At 47.8% G+C, this 22,484-nt stretch overlaps 1 protein-coding gene across 1 annotated transcript in view; it reads left to right on the plus strand.

The window, feature by feature from the left end:
• The window catches only part of ORC3 (origin recognition complex subunit 3), a 98,833-nt gene that overhangs the window by 18,079 nt on the left and 58,270 nt on the right, over positions 1 to 22,484 (plus strand). Inside the window, 4 exon segments of the mRNA XM_030555903.1 lie at positions 14,316 to 14,413; positions 16,642 to 16,786; positions 19,834 to 19,938; positions 21,767 to 21,921. Of these exon segments, the coding sequence (XP_030411763.1) occupies positions 14,316 to 14,413; positions 16,642 to 16,786; positions 19,834 to 19,938; positions 21,767 to 21,921 (503 nt within the window).

A 22,484-nucleotide genomic window follows, 5' to 3' on the forward strand; every position in this document is an offset into this window, starting at 1 on the left:
CTTCCAGCCAAATACACATTTGCAAATAAAGAAAACAAACATAAGCCTAATTCACCTTATCTACCTAGTACTTACTATTCTGGACATATAAGAGACTGTATCAGAGAGATTGGAGAGAAACCTGGTTGCACGTCTGGTCACTCTCAGAACCCAGAGAGAACAACCACCAAAAACTAACAGCACAGACAAAGCCTTCCCTCCCTCAAGATTTGAAAGTATCCTGTCCCCTGATTGGTGCTCTGGTCAGGTGACAGCCAGGCTCACTGAACGTGTTAACCCTTTACAGGCAAAAGAGACATGAAGTACTCCTGTTCTATTAACCCTTAACTATTTGTTTATGACACTCCCCCTGCCCTGTTCCACCCCTTTCCTTCCCCACTGTCTCTTCCCTCCCATCCCCCCCTTCCCTCATTTTCCCCAGGCCCACTCCGGGCACTCGCTGCTGCACGGAATAGAATACAAGAAGGCTTCCAGAACACAGAAGAGGTGCAGGACTAGGACTGGCACTGGGACCCAGGAGGTTGTGTCTAACTGCAGAGTTAGGGGAGCCATGGAAAGACAGCTTCCTTCATTCAGCTGGGCAGCCCTGCGCTTGTAGAATGCGGGGGTGGGGGGGACCAAGTGGCATGACAGCTGCAGCGGCACAGGAGCCAGTGAACAGAGCTGCTAACAGGAGAGTTTCAGAGGGAGTGCTGTTGGAGGAGCAGGTTCTTATAGTTCGTGGATTGTATTGTGGAGTTTGTGTGTGAGTGAGTGTGTGTGCAGGCTGCTAGGGGCCGTGTGCTGGGAGCGAGGCTGAGCCTGAGTTGGGGGCGGGGCTTACCTGATTAGGGGTCCTATATAAGGAGCCAGGCACTCAGGCAGCGGCACAGGAGCCAGCGAACAGAGCTGCTAACAGGGGAGGTTACAGGGGAGACCAAGGCAGAGAAACCAGGAAGTCAGACAAGGGAAGGGGCAGGGGTCTGCCAGCAGCCCAGTGCTTGTTGGTGGCCTGTGGTGCGGTGCAAGGCGTGGATTGCCAGGCACAGAGTTGGAAGGGTATGATGGAGGCAGAGGCAGCAGGTAGAGACACACTGAGGATGACCGGATGCGGTAGCTGTGGCATGTACATGGTCCTGGAGGGGGCACCTGAAAGGAGTTTTGTCTGCATGAAGTGCCGCCTGATAGAGCTGCTGGAAGAAAAGATAAGAGGACTGGAGATGCAGGTGGAAACTCTGGCTGAGTTTAGAAGGGGGTTTGAGCAGATGATGGAACACAGACATGATGAGGTACAGGGGATAAGCTCAGACGAGTGGATAGAAGCAGGACCAAAGAACTCTGAGGAGGGGCTGCTGGGTGAGGAAAGTGGACGGTGGAAGCATGTGACTAGGAGAACCAGGCAGAGGAAGAGACGGGCCAGCGATGGAGAAATAGAACTCAGGAACAGGTTTGCTGAGTTGGAAAATGAAGATGGAGCACAGCAGGCTGTGAAGGAGAGAGGGCAAGGAAAAAGAGACGAGCAGCTAGTCCTGCAGAAGAAGGGGAGGAGTCAATGGAGGCGACACCAAGTATGAGCCCTAGGAGGATTGTAAGGGCGAATACAAATCGAGAGGACTTGCGGCCAGCTGGTGTGGGGGATAGACCGGAGAATCACACTGTTGCCAGGAAAAGGCAAGTCTACGTGATTGGAGACTCTTTACTGAGAAGAATAGACAGGCGTGTAACTAGACCTGATCGGGAGAACAGAAGGGTGTGCTGTCTGCCAGGGGCTAAGATACAGGATGTGGACCTGAGGCTGAATAGGATCCTAGCGGAAGCGGGAAAGAATCCGTTGATTGTCCTTCATGTGGGAACGAATGATATGGCTAGTTACTCGCTGGACTGTATCAAGGAGGACTATGCCAGACTGGGGAAGACGCTCAAAGAAATCGAGGCTCAGGTGATCTTCAGCGGGATTCTGCCGGTTCCTAGAGCAGGGCGACGAAGGAGTGACAAGATTATGGCGATCAACAGATGGCTCAGGCATTGGTGTTATAAGGAGGGCTTTGGGATGTATGGTCATTGGGAAGCGTTTACGGATAGACAACTGTTCACTCATGATGGACTTCATCTAAGTAAGGAGGGAAATAGAATTCTAGGATGGAGGCTCGCCGACCTCATCAAGAGAGCTTTAAACTAGGAAGTTGGGGGAGATGGTTGGGAGATGTTCAGGAGATCTCCACGCCGGAATATAACCTGGAGAGGGAAGTAAACAAAGTGAGAGGGGATACCCTTGCGGACCAAAGAATTGATCCAAGGAGGAATAGTGGAGTAGAAACCAGAGTAACGGGTGATGCTGGTGGTAGAAGGTCTGTGCATGACAGGGGAAAGAATGTAATTGACGCCAAACGCCAAAAATGAAAATGTCTGTACACTAATGCGAGGAGCCTAGGTAACAAGATGGAGGAACTGGAGCTACTGGTGCAGGAAGTGAAACCGGATATTATAGGGAATAACAGAAACCTGGTGGAATAGTACTCATGACTGGAGTACAGGTATTGAAGGCTATGCGCTGTTTAGAAAAGACAGGAAGAAAGGCAAAGGTGGTGGAGTAGCCTTGTACATCAATGATGAGATTAACTGTAAGGAAATAAGAAACGATGGAATGGATAAGACAGAGTCTGTCTGGGCAAAAAACACACTGGGTAAAAAAGCAACTAGAGCTTCCCCTGAGATAGTGCTTGGGGTGTGCTATAGACAACCGGGATCTGATTTGGATATGGATAGAGACCTCTTTAATGAAGTAAACACAAAGGGGAAAAAGACGGTTACTCACCTTTGTAACTGTTGTTCTTCGAGATGTGTTGCTCATATCCATTCCAGTTAGGTGTACGCGCCGCGCGTGCACATTCGTCGGAAAACTTTTACCCTAGCAACTCAGTGGGCCGGCAGGTCGCCCCCTAGAGTGGCGCCACCATGGCGCTCCATATATACTCCTGCCGGGCCACCCGCTCCTCAGTTCCTTCTTGCCGGCTACTCCGACAGTGGGGAAGGAGGGCGGGTGCGGAATGGATATGAGCAACACATCTCGAAGAACAACAGTTACAAAGGTGAGTAACCGTCTTTTCTTCTTCGAGTGATTGCTCATATCCATTCCAGTTAGGTGAATCCCAAGCCTTACAAAGGCGGTGGGGTCGGAGTGAAATGTGGCAGAATAAAACTGCCGAGCCAGAGGCTACAGCCTCTCTTGACTGCTGAACCAGGGCATACTGCGAAGCAAAGGTAAGGACCGAGGACCAATGGAGCTTCGCGACAGGTCTCGTGGGTAGAAACACGAGCCAGCAAGGCGGCAGATGAAGCCTGAGCCCTGGTAGAATGCACGGTGATGTGGCTTGGGGAACTATGAGCCAAATCATAAGAAGTGGGGATGTCCGCCATCACCCAAGATGAGATCCTCTGAGAGGAAAACAAGCAAGCCCTCCCTTTGGCCCGCTACCGGGGCAGAGCTGGGGCGCCTTAGGCAATGATTCTGTCAGCACAATATAATGCGAGCACTCCACAGATGTCCAAGGAGTGCAACGGTTATGCCCATTGCGTTGAGCTGTGGGTAACATGAAAGGCCAAAACACTTTAGGGAGGAAAGCCGGGTGCGGTCATAACTGCACCTTGTCTTTGTGGAACCTTCGTAAGAGCTCTGATCTCAGAGACCCGTCTGGCCAAGACTAGGTTGAGGTCCCAGGGCGGGGCTGGGCGGCGCACCCGAGGGTGCAAGCGCTCCAAGCCCTTGAGGGACCTCGAACCCATAGAGCGTGGGACACTGAACGTCCATCTTAGCCTGCTGGAAGGTAGGGATGGCTGCTGAGAGTATCCTCAGCGATGATACCGCCAGATCCTGCCGCTGAAGGCCAGAGGCAGGCCAAATAGAGGGGATCGAGACCTCAGCAGGAGCAAGATCGAGCGTACTGCAGCTGTAAAGGAAACGCTTCCACCTGGCTCGGTACGTTGACCAGGTGGAAGGCTGCCTGTCACCCCGACTCAGGTACGCAGGAGCCACCGTGAGGCGAAGAGGCTGCAGGTCCGAGTGACGAAGCCTGTCATTGCCCTGAGTGATGAGGTCTGGGCTGACAGGCCGAGCAACGTGGTATGTCAGTGCTGCCTGGACCACTCTGGAGTGATCATGATGATGCACGCTCTGCCCCTGCGGAGTTTGAGCAGGATGTAACGAACCAGTGGGAACAGTGGGAAGGCATAAGGCAGTTGGCCGTTCCACGGCATCAGGAATGCGTCCAAGATCGATTCCGAGGAGAGACCTTGGAAGGAGCAGAACACCTGGCATTTCCTGCTCTCGCGGTGAGCGAACAGGTCTGTGTGAGGAACCATCTCCACTTCCGGAAAGCGGGACGCCTCACATGGGGCAGAGTGATCACTCGTAAGACAGGAAAAACCTGCTGAGTCAAAGAGTTAAGACGTTCCGAACGCCTGGGAGAAAGGACGTCGCCAGCTCCATCGAGTGGGCCATGCAAAAGACCCGGAAATGGATGGCCTCCTGACAAAAAAGGGGGAAGGACTATGTCCCCCCTGAATACTTATGAAGCACCTGGCCATTGTGTTGGCTGTAAACACCGAGATACAACGGCCTCGCAGCTGCCGCTGGAACCCCTGGCATGCCAGGCGGACTACTCTCATTTTTGGGGCATTAATGAGGAATGCCAGCTCCCTAGAAGACCGAAGGCCTTAAGCTCGGAGGTGACCATGAGCACTCGAGCAGAGAGATGATGCGTCCGCCGTCAGGGGCAGTGAGGGCTGGGGCGGATAAAACCACATCCCTGTCCACACCAAGGAGGGAGTTAGTCACCACTCTAGGGAGCCTAAGGCGTTCGAGGGAACGGTGACTACCATGACCATTGGCTCCCCGTCCAAGCGGTACGCCGAGGTGGGCCGGACTTGGAGAGGACGGAGGCGGAGCTTGGCGTGTTTGGTTACAAACTTGCGGGCAACCATGGACCCAGGAGACTGAGACAAGAACGAGCTGAGGTCGTTGGGAAAGCCTTCAGACCTCAGATGATTGTTGCCATCGCCTAAAACCGCAGTTGTGATAAGCAGGCTCCGGCTAGGTAGGAGACCAAGATCGCCCCTAGGAAGCCCAACCTCTGCGTGGGAACCAGAGTGGATTGCTCTATAGTAATCATCAGGCCTTGAGCTGTGAATAAGACCGTGACGATGCCCACGGGCTGAGTGGTTTGTGTCTCAGAGTCTCCTCGGATAAGCGAATCGTCCCAATACGGAAAAACGCATATCCGACATAGCTACGGTAGGCGGCGACTATGGCCGTAAACCGGGAGTATTCACCGCTGGCTATAAAGCGGAGGCATCTCCCGTGCAGAGGGAAGATGGCATTGCGAAAGTACGCGTCCTTCCTATCCAGGGCGGCATAGTAGCCCCCAGGAGGCAAGGATGGAATAATGGTTCCCAGGGATACCATGCAGAACTTCAACCTTATCCCAAACCGGTTGAGTCCATGCAGGACCAGGGAGGTCTGAGACCTGTGTTCGAGTGGGTGACTAGGGCATAACGGGAGTAAAACCCCTAGCCCCTTTCGTCCGCTGAAGGGGGACAGGGCTGGAGCAATTTAAAGGTGGTACCTATGCTCCATCGTGCGCAGGACCCAGCGATCTGAAAGTAACTGGGGCCATGCCAGGAGAAAGCGGGATCAGGATCCCGTCCTGCGACTGGTACACCGCCCTCCGGCGAACCTTGGAAGGTCCGTCTTATGTCCCAGTGGTAATTGCGAGGGACCTTGACTTTGGCTTTTTAGGGGGCCTGACTTTTATCTGCGACCACCTTGGCCTTGCCGTTCTCCAGAGTTCTGCCTCTGGCTAGGCACAGAGTATGGCGGCTGGGGCCATAAAGGCCTGCGTTTGGTCGCTGGCGTATACATGCTGAGACGCATTAGGACCCTATTGTCCAGCAGGCTTCGCAGTCTGGGGCTGTCTCTGCCGCGAAGATGCCTTTACCAACAAAGGGTAAATTCTCTCCCCCGTCCTCCAAGACGGCAGCGAACTCCAGGTGGGAGGTTCGAGGGAGAAACTCCTCCACCCAGGTGCTATAATTATCGCAGCTAAGCAAGGCTTGTTGCTTTGCTACCCAGAGGTGCAGGGCCCCTGCAGAGTACACCTTGCATTCGCCAAGGCTCTTTCTGCTTCGGGGCTGGCGCCCGCTGGCCATCATATCAGGATCGTGGTCCTGAGCATAAAATCTGCGCATATGAGATGACACGGATGCGTGTCCGGACGGCCATGGAGGTACGAAAGAAGGCACGGGCCGAGTCTCTGACTCACTCGGACCTTGCCCAACTCGGCACCGGGGACCGGCATCGGGAGGCGTATCGGTACCTGGAACGAGATCCAGACCCGCAACCAGAACGGTGTCGGGAGGTCGACCGAGATCTCGAGGCTCGGAGAAGAGCTACAGGAGTCAAGGTACCTGCCCCGGTGCCAGATGTCAGAACGGTGCCGATAGCGGGTCGGCGAACGGGATACCGACCGGTGCAGCGAGTGTGACCAGTACCGAGGAAAACAGCACCGGACTGCCAGTGGTGTCCGGCGTGCCGACAGGACTTGGAGTGTCTGCGGGACCGTGATCATGAACGGTGCCGCTCTGCTGTACTGACAGGGGACAGTCCCTTGAAGAGACTGTATTACCCGTACCGGCGGTGCCCGGGTCAGGCAGCACTGACTCTGTCATGGCACTGAGAGCCCTCGCCGTTGGTAACATCTCCGGCGTGCAGGGAACAGCAGGCTCAACCACAGAGCGTACTGGGGAGCTGTCAGGCACCGGATTCGACGGCCCTCGTGGGGCCGGGATCCACGGTACCGAGGTCATCAGACTTCGGTAGGTGCCGGTGCCGGGCGAACCGAGCTAGATAAGCTGTCTGGCTGCGGTGCCGTCAGCACTGAAGCAGCGGGAGTAATATGCTCAACCACGGCGCGTGCCGGGGAGCCGTCGGGCACCGGATTCGATAGCCCTTGTGGGACTGGAATCGACGGTGCCGATGTTGTCGGTGCCTCAGAGGCTTCGGTTGGCATGGAAGCAGCCGGAGCAGGAGCTCAACCACGGCGCGTGCCGGGGAGCCGTCAGGCACCGGATTCTACGGCCCTTGCGGGACCGGGATCGACGGTGCCGACGTCATCGGTGCCGCAGCAGGTGTCGGTGCCGGGCGATCCGACTTAGACCAGCCCTCTGGCCGCGGTGCCGTTGGCACGGAAGCAGCCGGAGCATTAGCTCGACCACGGCGCGTGCCGGGGAGCCGTCAGGCACCGGATACTACGGCCCTTGTGGGACCGGGATCGACGGTGCCGACGTCAACGGTGCCGCAGCAGGTGTCGGTGCCGGGCGATCCGACGTAGACGAGCTCTCTGGCTGCGGTGCCGTTGGCACGGAAGCAGCAGGAGCAATACGCTCAACCACGGCGCGTGCCGGGGAGCCGTCAGGCACCGGATTCTACAGCCCTTGTGGGACCGGGATCGACGGTGCCGACGCCATCGGTGCCGCAGCAGGTGTCGGTGCCGGGTGATCCGACGTAGACGAGGCCTCTGGCTGCGGTGCCGCTGGCACGGAGCAGCAGGAGCAATACGCTCAACCACGGCGCGTGCCGGGGAGCCGTCAGGCACCGGATTCTACGGCCCTTGTGGGACCGGGATCGACGGTGCCGACGACATCGGTGCCGCAGCAGGTGTCGGTGCCGGGCGATCCGACGTAGACGAGCCCTCTGGCTGCGGTGCCGCTGGCGCGGAAGCAGCAGGAGCAATACGCTCAACCACGGCGCGTGCCGGGGAGCCGTCAGGCACCGGATTCTACGGCCCTTGTGGGACCGGGATCAACGGTGACGACGTCATCGGTGCCGTAGCAGGTGTCGGCGCCGGGCGATCCGACGTAGACGAGCTCTCTGGCCGCGGTGCCGCTGGCACGGAAGCAGCAGGAGCAATACGCTCAACCACGGCGCGTGCCGGGGAGCCGTCAGGCACCGGATTCTACGGCCCTCGTGGGACCGGGATCGACGGTGCCGACGTCGTCGGTGCCGGGCGAGCCATCTTAGACGAGCTGTCTAGCTGTGGTGCAGCTGGCACAGAAGCAGCAGGAGCAGTAAGCTCTACCACGGCGCGAGCCGGGGAGCTGCCAGGCACCGGATTCCATGGTCCTGGGGGACTGGAATCGACGGAGCCGAAGTCATCGGTGCCTCTGCAGGTGACGGTGCCGGATAACGCAACTTAGGCGAGCTCTCTGGCTGCGCTGCAGGTGGCACGGAAGCAGCGGGAGCAGGGGGCTCAACCACGGCGCGTGCCGGGGAGCCGCCAGGCACCAGCAGGAATCGTAGACTCTCTCGACCTCGGAAGAAGGGAGCGGTGCCGAGTCGACATCGGTGCCGGCGACGGTCGGTGCCGAAAGGCCTTGGTGGTACCGGCGGGGTCCGGTGCCGAGGAGGCGCTTCTGCCCGCCGCTTGAACATCGCTCGGCGCCCAAGGTGGAGGGGTAAGTGAAAGTCCCGCACCTTTTGTTCTCGGCTTAAAAGCCTTGCAAATGGGGCACTTATCTGTCAAGTGTGATTCCCTGAGGCACTTCAAACAGGAGTCATGTAGATCTCTCTTCGGCCGCGGCTTCTGGCAAGCCGGGCCCCTTTTAAAACCCGGTGAGCCATGCATGGCTCCGGCACTGGGCTCATGGAAGGGGCTACTTCCTGAACCCCGCTAACTAAACTAACCATGTTAGCAAAGAAAACACGTATAACCATACAAATATATATATAAAAGTGTTATAACTGCATAATTATATACGAGAAAACGAGTAGCTAGGGAAGTGGAGGTCAGCTAAGCCGCGCTCCACTGTTCCAACGACCGACACGGGCGGTAAGAAGGAACTGAGGAGCGGGTGGGCCGGCAGGAGTATATATGGAGCGCCATGGTGGCGCCACTCTAGGGGGCGACCTGCCGGCCCACTGAGTTGCTAGGGTAAAAGTTTTCCGACGAATGTGCACGCGCGGCGCGTACACCTAACTGGAATGGATATGAGCAATCACTCGAAGAAGAATGTGTGATTATGGGAGACTTCAACTTCCCGGATATAGACTGGAGGACGAGTGCTTGCAAGAATAATAGGGGTCAGATTTTTCTGGATGTGATGGATGGATTTCTTCATCAAGTAGTTGAAGTACCTACGAGAGGGGATGCCATTTTAGATTTGGTTTTGGTGAGCAGTGAGGACCTTGTAGAAGAAATGGTGGTAGGGGACAACCTTGGTTCGAGTGATCATGAGCTGATTCAGTTCAAACTAGATGGAAGGATAAACAAATGTAGATCTGGGATTAGGGTTTTTGACTTTTCGAGGGCTAATTTTAAAGAGTTAAGGAAATTAGTTAGGGAAGTGGATTGGACGGAGGAACTTGTGGATTTAAATGTGGAGGAGGCCTGGAATTACTTTAAGTCGCAGCTACGGAAATTGTCGGAAGCCTGCATCCCAAGAAAGGGGAAAAAAACCATGGGCAGGAGTTGTAGGCCAAGCTGGATGAGCAAGCAACTCAGAGAGGGGATTAGAAAAAAGCAGAAACCTTACAGGGAGTGGAAGAAAGGTGGGATTAGCAAGGGAAGCTACCTTGGTGAGGTCAGAACACGTAGGGATAAAGTGAGGAAGGCTAAAAGCCGCATTGAACTGGACCTTGCAAAGGGAATCAAAACCAATAATAAAAGGTTCTACAGCCACATAAATAAGAAGAAAACAAAGAAAGAAGAAGTGGGGCCGCTATACACGGAAGATGGAATGGAGGTTAAGGATAACCTAGGCATGGCCCAATATCTAAATAAGTACTTTGCCTCAGTTTTTAATAAGACTAGTGAGGAGTTTAGCGATGATGGAGGGATGATAAACGGGAATGTGGATATGGAGGTGGATATTACCGCAACTGAGGTAGAGGCCAAACTTGAACAGCTTAATGGGACAAATGGAGGGTCCGGACAATCTCCATCCGAGGATATTAAAGGAACTGGCGCGTGAAATTGCGAGCCCGTTAGCGAGAATTTTTAAGCAATCGATAAACTCGGGGGTTGTGCCGTATGACTGGAGGATTGCTAACGTAGTTCCTATTTTTAAGAAAGGGAATAAAAGTGATCTGGGTAATTATAGGCCTGTTAGCTTGACGTCTGTAATATGTAAGATCTTGGAAAAAATTTTAAGGGAGAAAGTAGTTAAGGACATAGAGGTCAATAGTAATTGGGACGAATTGCAACATGGATTTACTAAAGGCAGATCGGGCCAAACCAATCTGATCTCCTTCTTTGAAAAGGTGATGGATTACTTAAATAAAGGAAATGCGGTAGATAGAATTTACCTCGATTTCAGTAAGGCGTTTGGCACGGTTCCACATGGGGAACTGTTAGTTAAATTGGAAAAGATGGGGATGAATATGAAAGTTGTAAGGTGGATAAGGAACTGGTTAAAGGGGAGACTCCAGCGGGTCGTATTGAAGGGTGAACTGTCAGGCTGGAAGGAGGTCACTAGTGGAGTCCCTCAAGGATCGGTTTTGGGACCGATCTTATTTAACCTTTTTATTACTGACCTTGCCACAAAGAGCGGGAATGTGCTAATAAAGTTTGCGGATGACACAAAGCTGGGGGGTATTGCTAACACTGAGAAGGACAGGGATACTATTCAGGAAGATCTGGACCACCTTGTAAACTGGAGTAATAGTAATAAGATGAAATACAATAGTGAAAAGTGCAAGGTCATGCACTTAGGGATTAATAATAAGAATTTTAGATATACGTTGGGGACGCATCAGTTGGAAACGACAGAGGAGGAGAAGGACCTTGGGGTATTGGTTGATAGCAGGATGACTATGAGCCGCCAATGTGATACGGCTGTTAAAAAAAGCAAATGCGATTTTAGGATGCATCAGGCGAGGTATTTCCAGCAAGGATAAGGAGGTGTTAGTACCGTTATATAAGGCGCTGGTGAGACCCTATCTGGAATATTGTGTGCAGTTCTGGTGTCCCATGTTCAAGAAGGATGAATTCAAACTGGAACAGGTCCAGAGACGGGCTACTAGGATGATCCGAGGAATGGAAAACCTGCCTTATGAAAGGAGACTCAAAGAGCTTGGCTTGTTTAGCCTGGCCAAAAGAAGGCTGCGGGGGGATATGCTTGCTCTATATAAATATATCGGGGGGTTAACGTTAGGGAGGGAGAGGAATTATTTAAGTTTAGTACTAATGCAGGCACGAGGAGGAATGGGTACAAACTGGATATAAGGAAGTTTAGACTTGAAATTAGACGAAAGTTTCTAACCATTAGGGGAGTGAAGTTCTGGAACAGCCTTCCGAGGGAAGCAGTGGGGGCAAAAGACTTATCTGGCTTTAAGACTAAGCTTGATAAGTATTTGGAGGGGATGTTATGATAGGATAGTTTAATTTGGGCAATTGATCTTGGATTATCACCAGATAAGTCTGCTCAATGGTCTGCGGGGAGATGTTGGATGGGATGGGAACTGAGTTACTGCAGAGAATTCCTTCTTGGGTGCTGGCTGGTGAGTCTTGCCCACATGCTCAGGGTTTAGCCGATCGCCATATTTGGGGTCGGGAAGGAATTTTCCTCCAGGGCGGATTGGCAGGGACCCTGGAGATTTTTCGCCTTTCCATGCAGCGTGGGGCATGGGTCACTTGCTGGTGGATTCTCTGCAGCTTGAGGTCTTCAAACCAATTTTGAGGATTTCAATAACTCAGTCCTGGGTTAGGGGTTGTTATAAAAGTGGATGGGTAGGGTTCTGTGGCCTGCCTTGTGCAGGAGGTCATACTAGCTGATCATGTTGGTCCCTTCTGACCTATGAGTCTGAGTAACCCCATATGCCCTCCCATGCCTCGCCTCTGTTTGGAGAGGGGCAATCCCCCCCCCCAAAAAAAACTGCATCCATGGTCACCCCCTTGCCCCCATGCTCTTCCCTTTACTTCCCTGCCATTTTCTGCAGGGAAACACAAGAAATCAGGGCGGGTGGGGAGGGGGGGTGTTATTTTCTGCGGGAGTGCAGTCCTGCAGAATCCCCCCAGGAGTAATTTCTAGAAACTAGACTGCAGCTGATTGCTTAGTACCTGATTATTAAAGGGAACTTACAGTTCTATTGTAACATTTATTTTTGTTGTCATGTCTTTAACTTTTCTCTTTGCAATAGCAATCATTGCATTCAATCCTGCATTGCCCTGACAGTTAACTGAACTGTTTATATAACCGTCAGCCATTGTACCCTTCCAGGTAGTGTTAGCTGTTCTCTAAGCCAGGGGTTCTCAACATTTTTCTTTCTGAGCCCCCTCAAAATGCTATAAGAACTCCATGGCCCACCTCTGCCACAACATATAAAAGCCAGGGCTGGTGTTACAGGGTAGCAAATAGGGCATTTGCCTGGGGCCCCACGCCACAGGGGCCCTGTGAAGCTAAGTTGCTCAGGCTTCTGCTTCAGCTGTAGGTAGTGGGGCTGAGGGCCTTGGGCTTCAGCTGTGCATGGCAGGGCTTAGGCTTTCTGCCCTGGGCCCCAGTGAGTCTAACACTGGTCCTGTTTGGGGAACCCCCTGAAATGTGCTCGTGGCACCCCAGGAGGCTCCAGACCCCTGGTTGATGACCACAACTCTAAGCTACAGCAAGTCATGCTGACGGACTTGCATTTGTGAGAGTTAAAGGTAGTTACAGGCTCTGCATGCACGTTTTTAAAAGGGGAATCCTATGTGAAGTAAGATTGTAATTGGAGATTTTTTTAAATTAAAACATTATTTTATTTTCAAATTCATTTTCCCATTTCTCCTTCCAGCTTTGCCTCTACTTCTTGGCTGAAGGCAGGGTTTAGGGGTTCTAAAACAAAGCAGCACCTAGGAAGCTGAGTGCACAATGTCTCAGCAGAGAGACCATCAGGACACTGCTAACAAAGAGGGTCTGATATTTAAGAAGTGCTTATTAACTTTAAAGTTCGGGGGAGTGAGGAAAGGTTGGAGATGGGGACCAGAAACTTAGACCTGGTCTGCACTTAAAAGTTTTGCTAGGATATGTCAGGAGTGTGAAAAAATTACATGCACCCCCAACTGACATAGGTATGTTGGCAAATGTAAATGCTGTGATACCACCACAAATATGCTTTCTCTGGTTGGGGAACTGGAATAAGATATAGTGGCAAAAGTTGTTTGTATTATGCTATTCTAGGAGCCCTGATCATGGACTAGGACCCCTTTGGGCTAGACATTGTACAAACACTCAACAAAAAAGATGGTCCTTGCCCAAGTTGTTTAGTTTCTTCTGGTATAAACAGCATCTCCACTGTGAAATAATAGAGTTGGGACCAGAGACCTACTGCAAGGCACTGTGGAAGACCCCATGACTGGCTGGTTGCTTGCGCTGTGAGATGGACTGAAACATGTTGGACAGTTTGGGAAGGGGGATATTTATAATAGGGAAGACAATGCTAGTTTATGCAGCTGCAGGGCAGGATGTGGATGGTTGCCAAGCAGGGTTGCCTTAACCGGGGGTCCGAGGCCCACGGGGGGGCTGCAAGCAGGTTTCAGAGGATATGCCGAGCAGTTCTGGCATTAGACTTGCTGGAGCCCAGGGCAGAAAGTCAAAGCCCTCCGGCCTGGGGCTGAAACCCAGGACTCCAAGCCCTGCCACCCATATCTGAAGCCGAAGCCTGAGCGACTTAGCTTCGCAGGGCCCCGTGTAGCTTGGAGCCCTGGGCAATGGCCCTGCTTGCTACCCCCAAACTCTGGCCTGGGCTTTTATGGGCAGAAAAACTATAGTTGTAGCACAGGTGGGCCATGGAATTTTTATAGCACATTGGAGGAGGGCCTCAGAAAGAATACACTTGAGAACCCCTGGCTTATTGGAAAGAGCGTTGGACAAGGATTCAGGAGATCTGGATTCTAGTCCAGGCTCTGCCTCTGGCCTGCTGGCTGGTTGTGGGCAAGTCACCTCTCTCTGTTCCTGGATTTTAGAGATAGTGATAATGAGACTGACCTCCATTGTAAACTGCTTTGAGATTTGTAGATAAAAAGTGCTATATAAGAGCTAGGTTTGTATATATTTATTTATCTTTTTGTCTCAGTCTGGGTCCAGTGGTGAAAGTCAGCTCATTCACCAACTCCTTCTGGCAACAGCTTCTGCATATTTCCCTCACTTGTTCTGCCTACCTGATAGAGATACATGAAGTTAGTAGATAAATAATGGCTTGTTATGAATGAGGATAGATTTCCTTTTCAGCCATTGTCTAGTTTTCTTATGAAAAAAAGTTTTGTTTTTACAAACACCATTATGATTGCCTTTTATTTGTATTTTTCCAGCTGACTATTTTAGTCAAGGTAAAAATGATTCAGAGGACAGCGGTCTTCGATTTGCTAGTTGTCAGTTGTTATGGAAGCAGATCAATTCTGAAACAGAGGTGGGTCCTGCTACTTAATACTAACTATACATTTTACATTTTAAATCCATTCTGGGGTTTTGTTTTGTTTTTATTTTCTGAGTGATTTCCTGTACCTGTAGAAAAGATGAATGGTCTGAGGCAGGAAGAGAGCCAGAAATGTGGAGTGAGACTGAAACCTCCATGAGGAACATATAAAAAACACCACTGGTACACTGTTTCTAACCATGACACACTTACCAATTCTTATTCATAAGCTTCCCCTCCTTACCTTACTGATGGTCCTCTTTACTGTATCCTGGTGTATTGCCACTGTCTGCTTCTAATCCAGTTGTGTGTTTTCTAACCCACAGTGAAGTTTAGGCTGCTCTAAATCTCAGTTTTGTGGGGTATAGGGCATCTCAAGATCCATTGTGGATTAGAATGCACGCCGGTGAATGAAAGAAGGACACGTGCTAATATGGCTGAGCGCTTAGTCTGATGTCAAGTGTCTTTTATATACCAGTGAGAAGTCCTGTAATGATAACCACCTCAAATGAAGCAGACTGTTTTAGGAAAAATAAAATGTTTCCTCAACCTCTTGGTTACTTGAAGCCTTATGAAATTAAGTAGCCTATAATTAGGAGCCCAAAACATTTTAATTAGTTTATCATTGCAAGATGGAGCAGATGAAGAGAGATTTTTATTATGGTGGGATTTTTTTGAGGGAAAGCAATCCCAGAAGATATTCTGCCTACTAGCCTTCCATCTTCACCTGTTTCTCTCCCCCTGAAGAACCTGCAGCCTATGCTGAACTTAATATAACTGACTGAAAACATAAAAGCAGTGCTAGGTAGTGGGGTTTTATACTTTTCTGACTGTGTTTACCAAAGATATATGTTTAAATCGGGGCTTGCTTCCATTCACCTCATTATTATTAATTATTGTTAATATTATTATTAATATGCAGATCGACTTCTGCAAATAGTTTTGGGGAAAAATTTTGAAAAAGTCTGATTTTTTTTTTACATTTTTCTAAACAAACCATTTCAACATTTCATTTTGAGATGATGTTTGAAATGTTTCATTCAACCAGAATAAAAAAAATTATCATTTGAGACAAACAATTAAAAAATTCAGGTTTTGGTTTGAAACAAAGCAAATTTGGGTAGTGGGGGGTGGATTTTTTGTTTGACCACTGAATCAAAAAATAAATTATTCACTCAGCTCAAGAGTCTGGGTAGAACAGTTCAATGCAACCATGTACTCAATGTGCAGTAGTGGTAAAAAAAGCAAATAAAGTGTTAAGATACCTAAGGCTCAGAAGAGATGGCAGCTGGCTAGTCATCGCCCGTAAAGCCAACCCCATAAGTGATTTTTGTTGTAAGAAGTATGTGATTAGGTTTTGGTTGGTGGAGATGAAACCATCTGTCCATTACATTTTCTGATATTCCTAAACAGAACGACAACTTTTCTGTCTATTCCAGCAGCAGGAATATTTTGGGCTGGAGGTAGAGAACAACAAATAAACACATTTGATAATCAAAGGAAATAGAAAAATACTGCAAAAGTATCTGTCTTTTTATTCATTTTTTTTTAATTTTTTTTATCCCGTTGATCCTAGTATGAAAATAATTTATCAAGGATAAAAGAGAGTAGAGGAATGATGACAAATAAGGCGTATATTGGCTGAAGATCCTTTTTCATCATTTAGGACTAATACTTTCCTTAGCTGATTTTTTTTTTCTGTTTAGGTTTAAAGGAATTGAATGTTGACTCTCCTGTGTAACTGTAGAATTCACACAGAAAATGCTTATAGGTGTTCTGTAAGACAATAGGAATCAGAGGAGTAGGCATGGCTATCCTGCCAGAAAATAATTGCACTGTTTTGTACATCAGGAGGTCACTTGCGTTTTCATAGCTAAATACATTTTTTCTCCTCTATGCCTGAATCATTTTTAAGATTACTGTTCAACCTGTCATGCAGTAACATACTTAAACAAAGATGCAGTGTCCCTGAATTATTGGGATACTTGATCAAAGCATCAAGGGAAAACGGAAAGCAGCACTTCTGTTTCTGCCACCTAATAAATTATACACTCTGGTCATAATTGGCATAAAAACAGAATATTAATTTAGAATTGGACCTGGATAATTTGCTTTGGGGCTTTTAAGAACCAGTAAAGTGACGAGGGAAGTGGGAAAAGGAGGATTCCAGTGTCTTCCCACCTATGTATAATAAAAGCTGTGTGTGTGCGTTTGTTTTCTAGAAAATACAAGAAGAACTGAATAAACAATTATTTGATAACCTAATACGTTTTCTGAGACAATCTCACTCTGAATTCCAAACAAAGACGACAGAATGGATGTGTCGGATGAAATCCAGTGAAATTCCTACTGCAGCTCTTGTCCTAGGTAACCTTTTTGCATTTTAAGACACTTTTTGTGGTACACCTGTCAAATCTCTAGATGAGATTAAAGATCAAAGGAAATTGATTTGGAGCCTTCCAGCTGTTGGAGCAAGCAGCCTGAACTTCAGAAACATTACCAGACAAGAATCAGAGGAAAGCTGTTTCAGTTTTAGTTCTCCTCTCGTTTGTCCCATATGTATGAAAGCACAGTGTGAGAGCATCTCCACCATAGGTTTTGCCTTAGACAGTAGGAGGGAGTGGACATCAGAACATTTGGCCTCTATTCCCATTTCTACCACCAATGTGCTGTGTGGTTTGTCTGATTATCTTGGTTTTTTAATACGGCATCCATTACCATGGGATATGAGTGCCTCATGTATATTTATGAATTTATTCTCCCAATCCTCCTTTGAGATAAATAAAAAAAGAACAATATTTGCCTATAGTTTTATTTTTCCAAATACAACAAATATACCAAAACACCAGATTCATCATAATACTCTAAGTAAAGAGGTTAGACTGAAGAGCAGGGATAGGAGGGGAAGCAACATTTATATCTTCAAGAGCTACAATAATCATAGACCTCTTAAAAAGTCAGCTTTGAATTTTTTGGACATTTCTCTTCTGCAGAATGAGAGTCAGATGCAAAGTCAGCCATATCACTGAGCTACGCATCAGTGTTTGGTGGGGATTGACTTTTTTCCATTTTTTCAGGATTAATTTTTTTTAGTTACCATTGTTGACCATTGGGACCTTGCTGCTTTGTTACCACGTAACCTCCAGATAGCAGGAGTATATCCATGGATGAAATTTAAGGGGGAGGGCTTCAACTTAGCATCCAATTTCAAACTGGTCCTTTGACCCATCTCATAAGAGAGATTCTTGATATTGGGGCACTCTCAAATCATATAAGCTAATGCAATACCCAGGGAGTTACATTACCAACAGCAGCCCATATTTATGAGACCCTGTGGCAGGCTGGACTAGGTCTGGAGGCCTCGCAGCCCTGCATCACCCTATCCCAGTATAGAGCAGCGAGAAGTCCTCCAGGCAGCTTAGACGGGCTGTGGAAGGGCAGCCAATCAGAGGGGCTTCTGGAGCGACCAGTAAGGGGCCAGATAAAAGGCAAGCAGCAGAGGAGCCTTCAGTGCCTTCCTGGAGCTTGAAGAGGGAGAACCACGTGCTTGGCTGGCTGGCTGAGCAGCAAGTCCCTAGATAGCTCACTGTGGAGGAAGAACTGAGCCCAGGGAAGATTGCCAAAGACTGGGTGCCTGGCTGGCTGGATAGAAGAGCAGCAGTACCATGAAAAGGTCAGTGCGGTCACAGGACTCAGACCAGGCGAAGGTACCGAGATGGGCCCTGCTGGTCTGGTTAAAGACTGAACCCAGGGAGGACTGCTGCCCTGGCAAGGTGTCTGAAGAAGACAGTGTTTCTGGGAAGAAGCCTAAGAGCTACAGCCCCATTATCAGAGCTGGGATAAGCACTTGCGACTGTATATCCTGGAAGAGGGTACAGCATGTGCGACTCGGCCGGAGGGCTGAGCTGCCAAAGACCAACCGAGAGAACCAGGGGGGATGGGGAGCGCTTGCGAGAGGAGGATGCCACCCCATTGAAAGAACAAAAAAAACAAAAAGCAGGCTCGCACCTAACCAAGAAGAAAGGAGGCCATCCACGAGATGTGGGTGCCCTTCTGCCCCCCCATGAAAAGAATTGTGTTTGCAGGCACTATCGGCCAGAGAAATGGAGGCATGCATGAGAGGCAGGTGTTGACCCTGTTACAGGCCTATTACCATTAGCCTTCATGGGGGTCATTATATTTAAAAGGGGGGGGTGTCTTAATCTCAAGTCTAAAGTTGCTTTTTTAACATTAGATACAATTGTATATATTGTCTCTTTTTTTGACAAATGGGGAAGTGAGGGAAAAAGAGATATTTGGGCAAGGATTTTATTCACAGAAATCAGTGGGAGTGTGTCATTGGCTTCAGTGGGGCTAGGATATTGCCCTTAGGGTAGGTTTTTAAGGCCCGGATTGACAAAGCCCTGGCTGGGATGATTTAGTTGGTGTTGGTCCTGCTTTGAGCAGGGGGTTGGACTAGATGCCCTCCTGAGGTCTCTTCCAACCCTAATTTTCTATGATTCTATGTCTGCATGTCAAGAAAACATCTTTGGTTGGCCTGTGTCAACTGACTTGGGCTGGGGCTGTAAAATTGCAGCGTAGACTCTCGGGCTGAAGCCTGGGTTCTAGGACTTTCCCCGCTCTCAGGGTCCTCCTGACATTAGGTCTGTGCTATGGTTCTATCTGTTGTTTGTTTTTTTTTAATTTGGTTTAGCTGAAACAGTTTTACAATCGGTTAGAAAATGTTCCCATTGTACGCAAATCCAGGGGAGCCTATGGCAGAGTTGGTAACTGAACTCAGATCTTCCAAGTTCCAGCCCTTTCTCCTTGGAAGTGGGGATAAAAGAAATAACTAAGCAGCTCTGTTTCAATTTCCCCTTAAAAATCTAATGTGTACATCACTAATCTTTAGACTCTTTGGAGGTTGTGGTGGGAAGAGAGATGATGATAAAACCTGTTTTAGTTCTGAGATCTGGTATTGTGGTAATATAAGATTCTTTTGTTGTCTTTCTCTATCCCTTCAAAATTCTAAATAACAAAAGAACTGGCTTTTCCTCATTCTTGCTAAAGAGAGTATTTTTGACAGCTTGTTAAGTAGACTCCAATGCAAATTAGATCAAAAGGGATCAAACAGCTGTTTGAAAAAAATAACTGAGAAATATTCAGGTCTCAGGTGCCCGTTACCTACCTTTCTCGTGGAAGGAGCCTGAGGGATATTTCTGTTGCTGTCTCTAGAGAGAGAAAGTAATCTGTGTTACCATTGATTCTAATCAGCCATCACTAATATGGAATTCTGAATACAAATTTTCTTCATAACTTATAGGTGACCTGTCATTTTTTCTCTATTCTCTTTCTTGTCTATTTGGGATATCTTCTCATTCAGTGATTCTGATAATAAACGGGGATAATCCAGTATTGATTTTTCTTCCTTCTAGGTGTAAATGTTACAGATCATGACGTGACATTTAAAAGTCTCTCAGAGGTTCTTCAGGATAATGTTACTCCTTATGTAGTCTCACTGCAAGCCAAAGAATGCCCAGGTATATAATGTAATAGCTTTAACAACCTGTTCAAATGGTGCATGCCATTAACCATAAATTCTTTTTTATATTTTTGAATAATAAAAATTATGGATGGAAAAGACCTTTTAGGCCATCTAGTCCAATCTCCTAACAATGTGGGATTGTTCTCTGCAATACATTTTCTAGTTATGTCCAGTTTTGTTCAAAACAATGAGGATTCCACCACTTCTTGTGGGAAACTATTCTATCTTTGTCATCCTGTTCAATTTGAAATAAAGCTGTTGCATATTTTAAGATTTTTTTTTTCTTTTAGAATTTTTTATTTGGTCCAACCATTTCTTATTGTAAGCATCGGGAAGAAGCAGATGTAACAATTGTCATGGTTTCAGGGTAACTGCACCTGTGTTCTTCCCTCTCTGGTCCACTCTAGGGGTGCCCAATCAGGTGTCAAGCCTCCTGCTATCACTTGTCTCTGGGAAGGGACCTCTGTCGAATTCCCTTTTTTAACCGGGGGTTTTACAGCTGCATGGCCACATTCGATACAGTGTGACATCCGCAGCAAGACAGTCTGCCTCAAGGCCAGCTCCTGGGCTTATCTTTCTCTCCAAGTGTCATGACAGGTGTGATTTACCAGTAATCCAAACAGCTCTTTCTAAGCACGTACATTTATTCTTAGGGCAAAAGCTTTGTGTGTGAGAGAGAGCCCAATAAACAGATTTAAACACACACTAAACAGATCAGGAGTCACCCACCAGTCTTATAGGACCCTAGTAAGCCAAAATCTTTCCAACCTTTCAGCAGGGTCTGTTTGTTGAATCGAAAGAACCTGTGTCAATTCAAGCTCAGTTTTTTATACCTAAAGCCACTTCTTAGTTTGAGTCTCTGGAACACCTAGTTTGAACTATTATATGCAAACCTCCCTAAGGGTTGTACGTCTGTAGAGTTGTTTAGTTACAGTGACTCACCTTAATCACCTTCCTCAATGCACAGTTTTAGTTCTGGAGGAGCTGTGATAACCCTCTTCCATAGAGTAGACTAGAGCACAAACATGTAAACCATTCATAAATTTTAGTAAGTGGTCCCAAAAGATACTGAGTCTGTCACAACAAATATTCAATTAAAACTGAAATCTCCCTATGCAAATCCTAGTCTCCTCTCTTTCAGCCACCAACTTCATGTCTCTGAGATATTTTCATAGTGAGGAGAATCACACCTGGGTTGTTCTTTGTTTTTGTTTTTTGGTTAAGTTTTACATATTTTCAGAAAAATACTACCTTTTTTTTTAATGCCTCATGGATACGTATTTATATTGTATGAAAAACCTAACATCATCTATGTTCTTTAAAGCTCTATGTATATGAGCTTCAATGTGTACAATATAGCAACTTGTTTTACTGTAATCAGGAATATCTATAATAACATTTTCTTCCAAATATATCCTTTTTGTAAACTCAAAAGACTAAAATCACTCCAAGAAATATACTCAGATCTCTTGTTTAGCCTTTTAGTCTAACTTTAGGTTAATCTAAGGTAGTGCATAAACAGTGTATTGTTCAAGCCTGGGGGAGAGGCAGGATCAGTGTCTGACCCTTTGATTTCCTCCTTCCCCCACCAGACAAAGCTAGTAGTGTTAACTATTGTTATATACAGGAGTCCTGATCTATGGAGGTTTGGGAGCTGCCTAGGGAAGTTGAAAATAATGCTCTGCAGAGAGGGTGAGCTTGGGGAAGGGGAAGAAAAGACAAAAACAGGATGATCGGGGTGGGGGGCAGAAATAGGTGTGCAGGGTTAGAATTCTAGGTAATTAGGTGAGAGTCTCTTCATTGTGTGTTTATATGTTGTAAAGGCATAAAACATCTGCTTCAGAAACTGATGGGACAGCTAATGGACTGCTATGTAGATGCGGACTCATCTGAAGAGGAGGAGTGTGTTAACATTTCCCAGAAAAAGATACGCTGCTCAATGGCTTCTCTTTCCAAATGGTATGAGAATGTAACAAAGGTAGGCTTTCATACTGCCATTCTACAAAATATCTGGCTTTTAAGTCTCATAAAATTTTGATTGCATGACTCAGTCTTATATCTAATAGTCAAAACACTAGCAAAGCTAGTCTTTCATTTAGTACTAGGTGATACCTGACTCTGAGACCATCAGAACCTAAAAGTATTCTTTCATGAGTATGAATTCAGTTTCTAATTAAATATTAATGTCTGTCTTTTTGAAAGGTCACTTTTGAAAGTGTTTTCATAATTCAAAAAAAAAAAAGGTTGTTTTATTCTAATCCTTTGGAAGTGGAAGCTTACAACTCAAATCTGACTTCCTACCAAATGTTGTTCTCTCCAGACAGGATCCTTGAAGTATTTGTTTTGAAAAACAAAGTATAAAGAACAGATGATCAGTGTTAAGTTGGCCTTTTACACAAGCTATCTGAAGCCTGCACTATACAGGCAGTTAATAATAGCGAAACCTTCCAAATGTTTTATATTTTCTCACCATTGAAAAACTAAAAATTAGGAACACAAATATTTTACCAAAATTTATTGAGACTCTCAGGGTCTCCTCTG

The sequence above is a fragment of the Gopherus evgoodei genome, chromosome 3, assembly GCF_007399415.2.
Source record: "Gopherus evgoodei ecotype Sinaloan lineage chromosome 3, rGopEvg1_v1.p, whole genome shotgun sequence".
In the NCBI taxonomy this organism is placed as follows: Eukaryota; Metazoa; Chordata; order Testudines; family Testudinidae; genus Gopherus; species Gopherus evgoodei.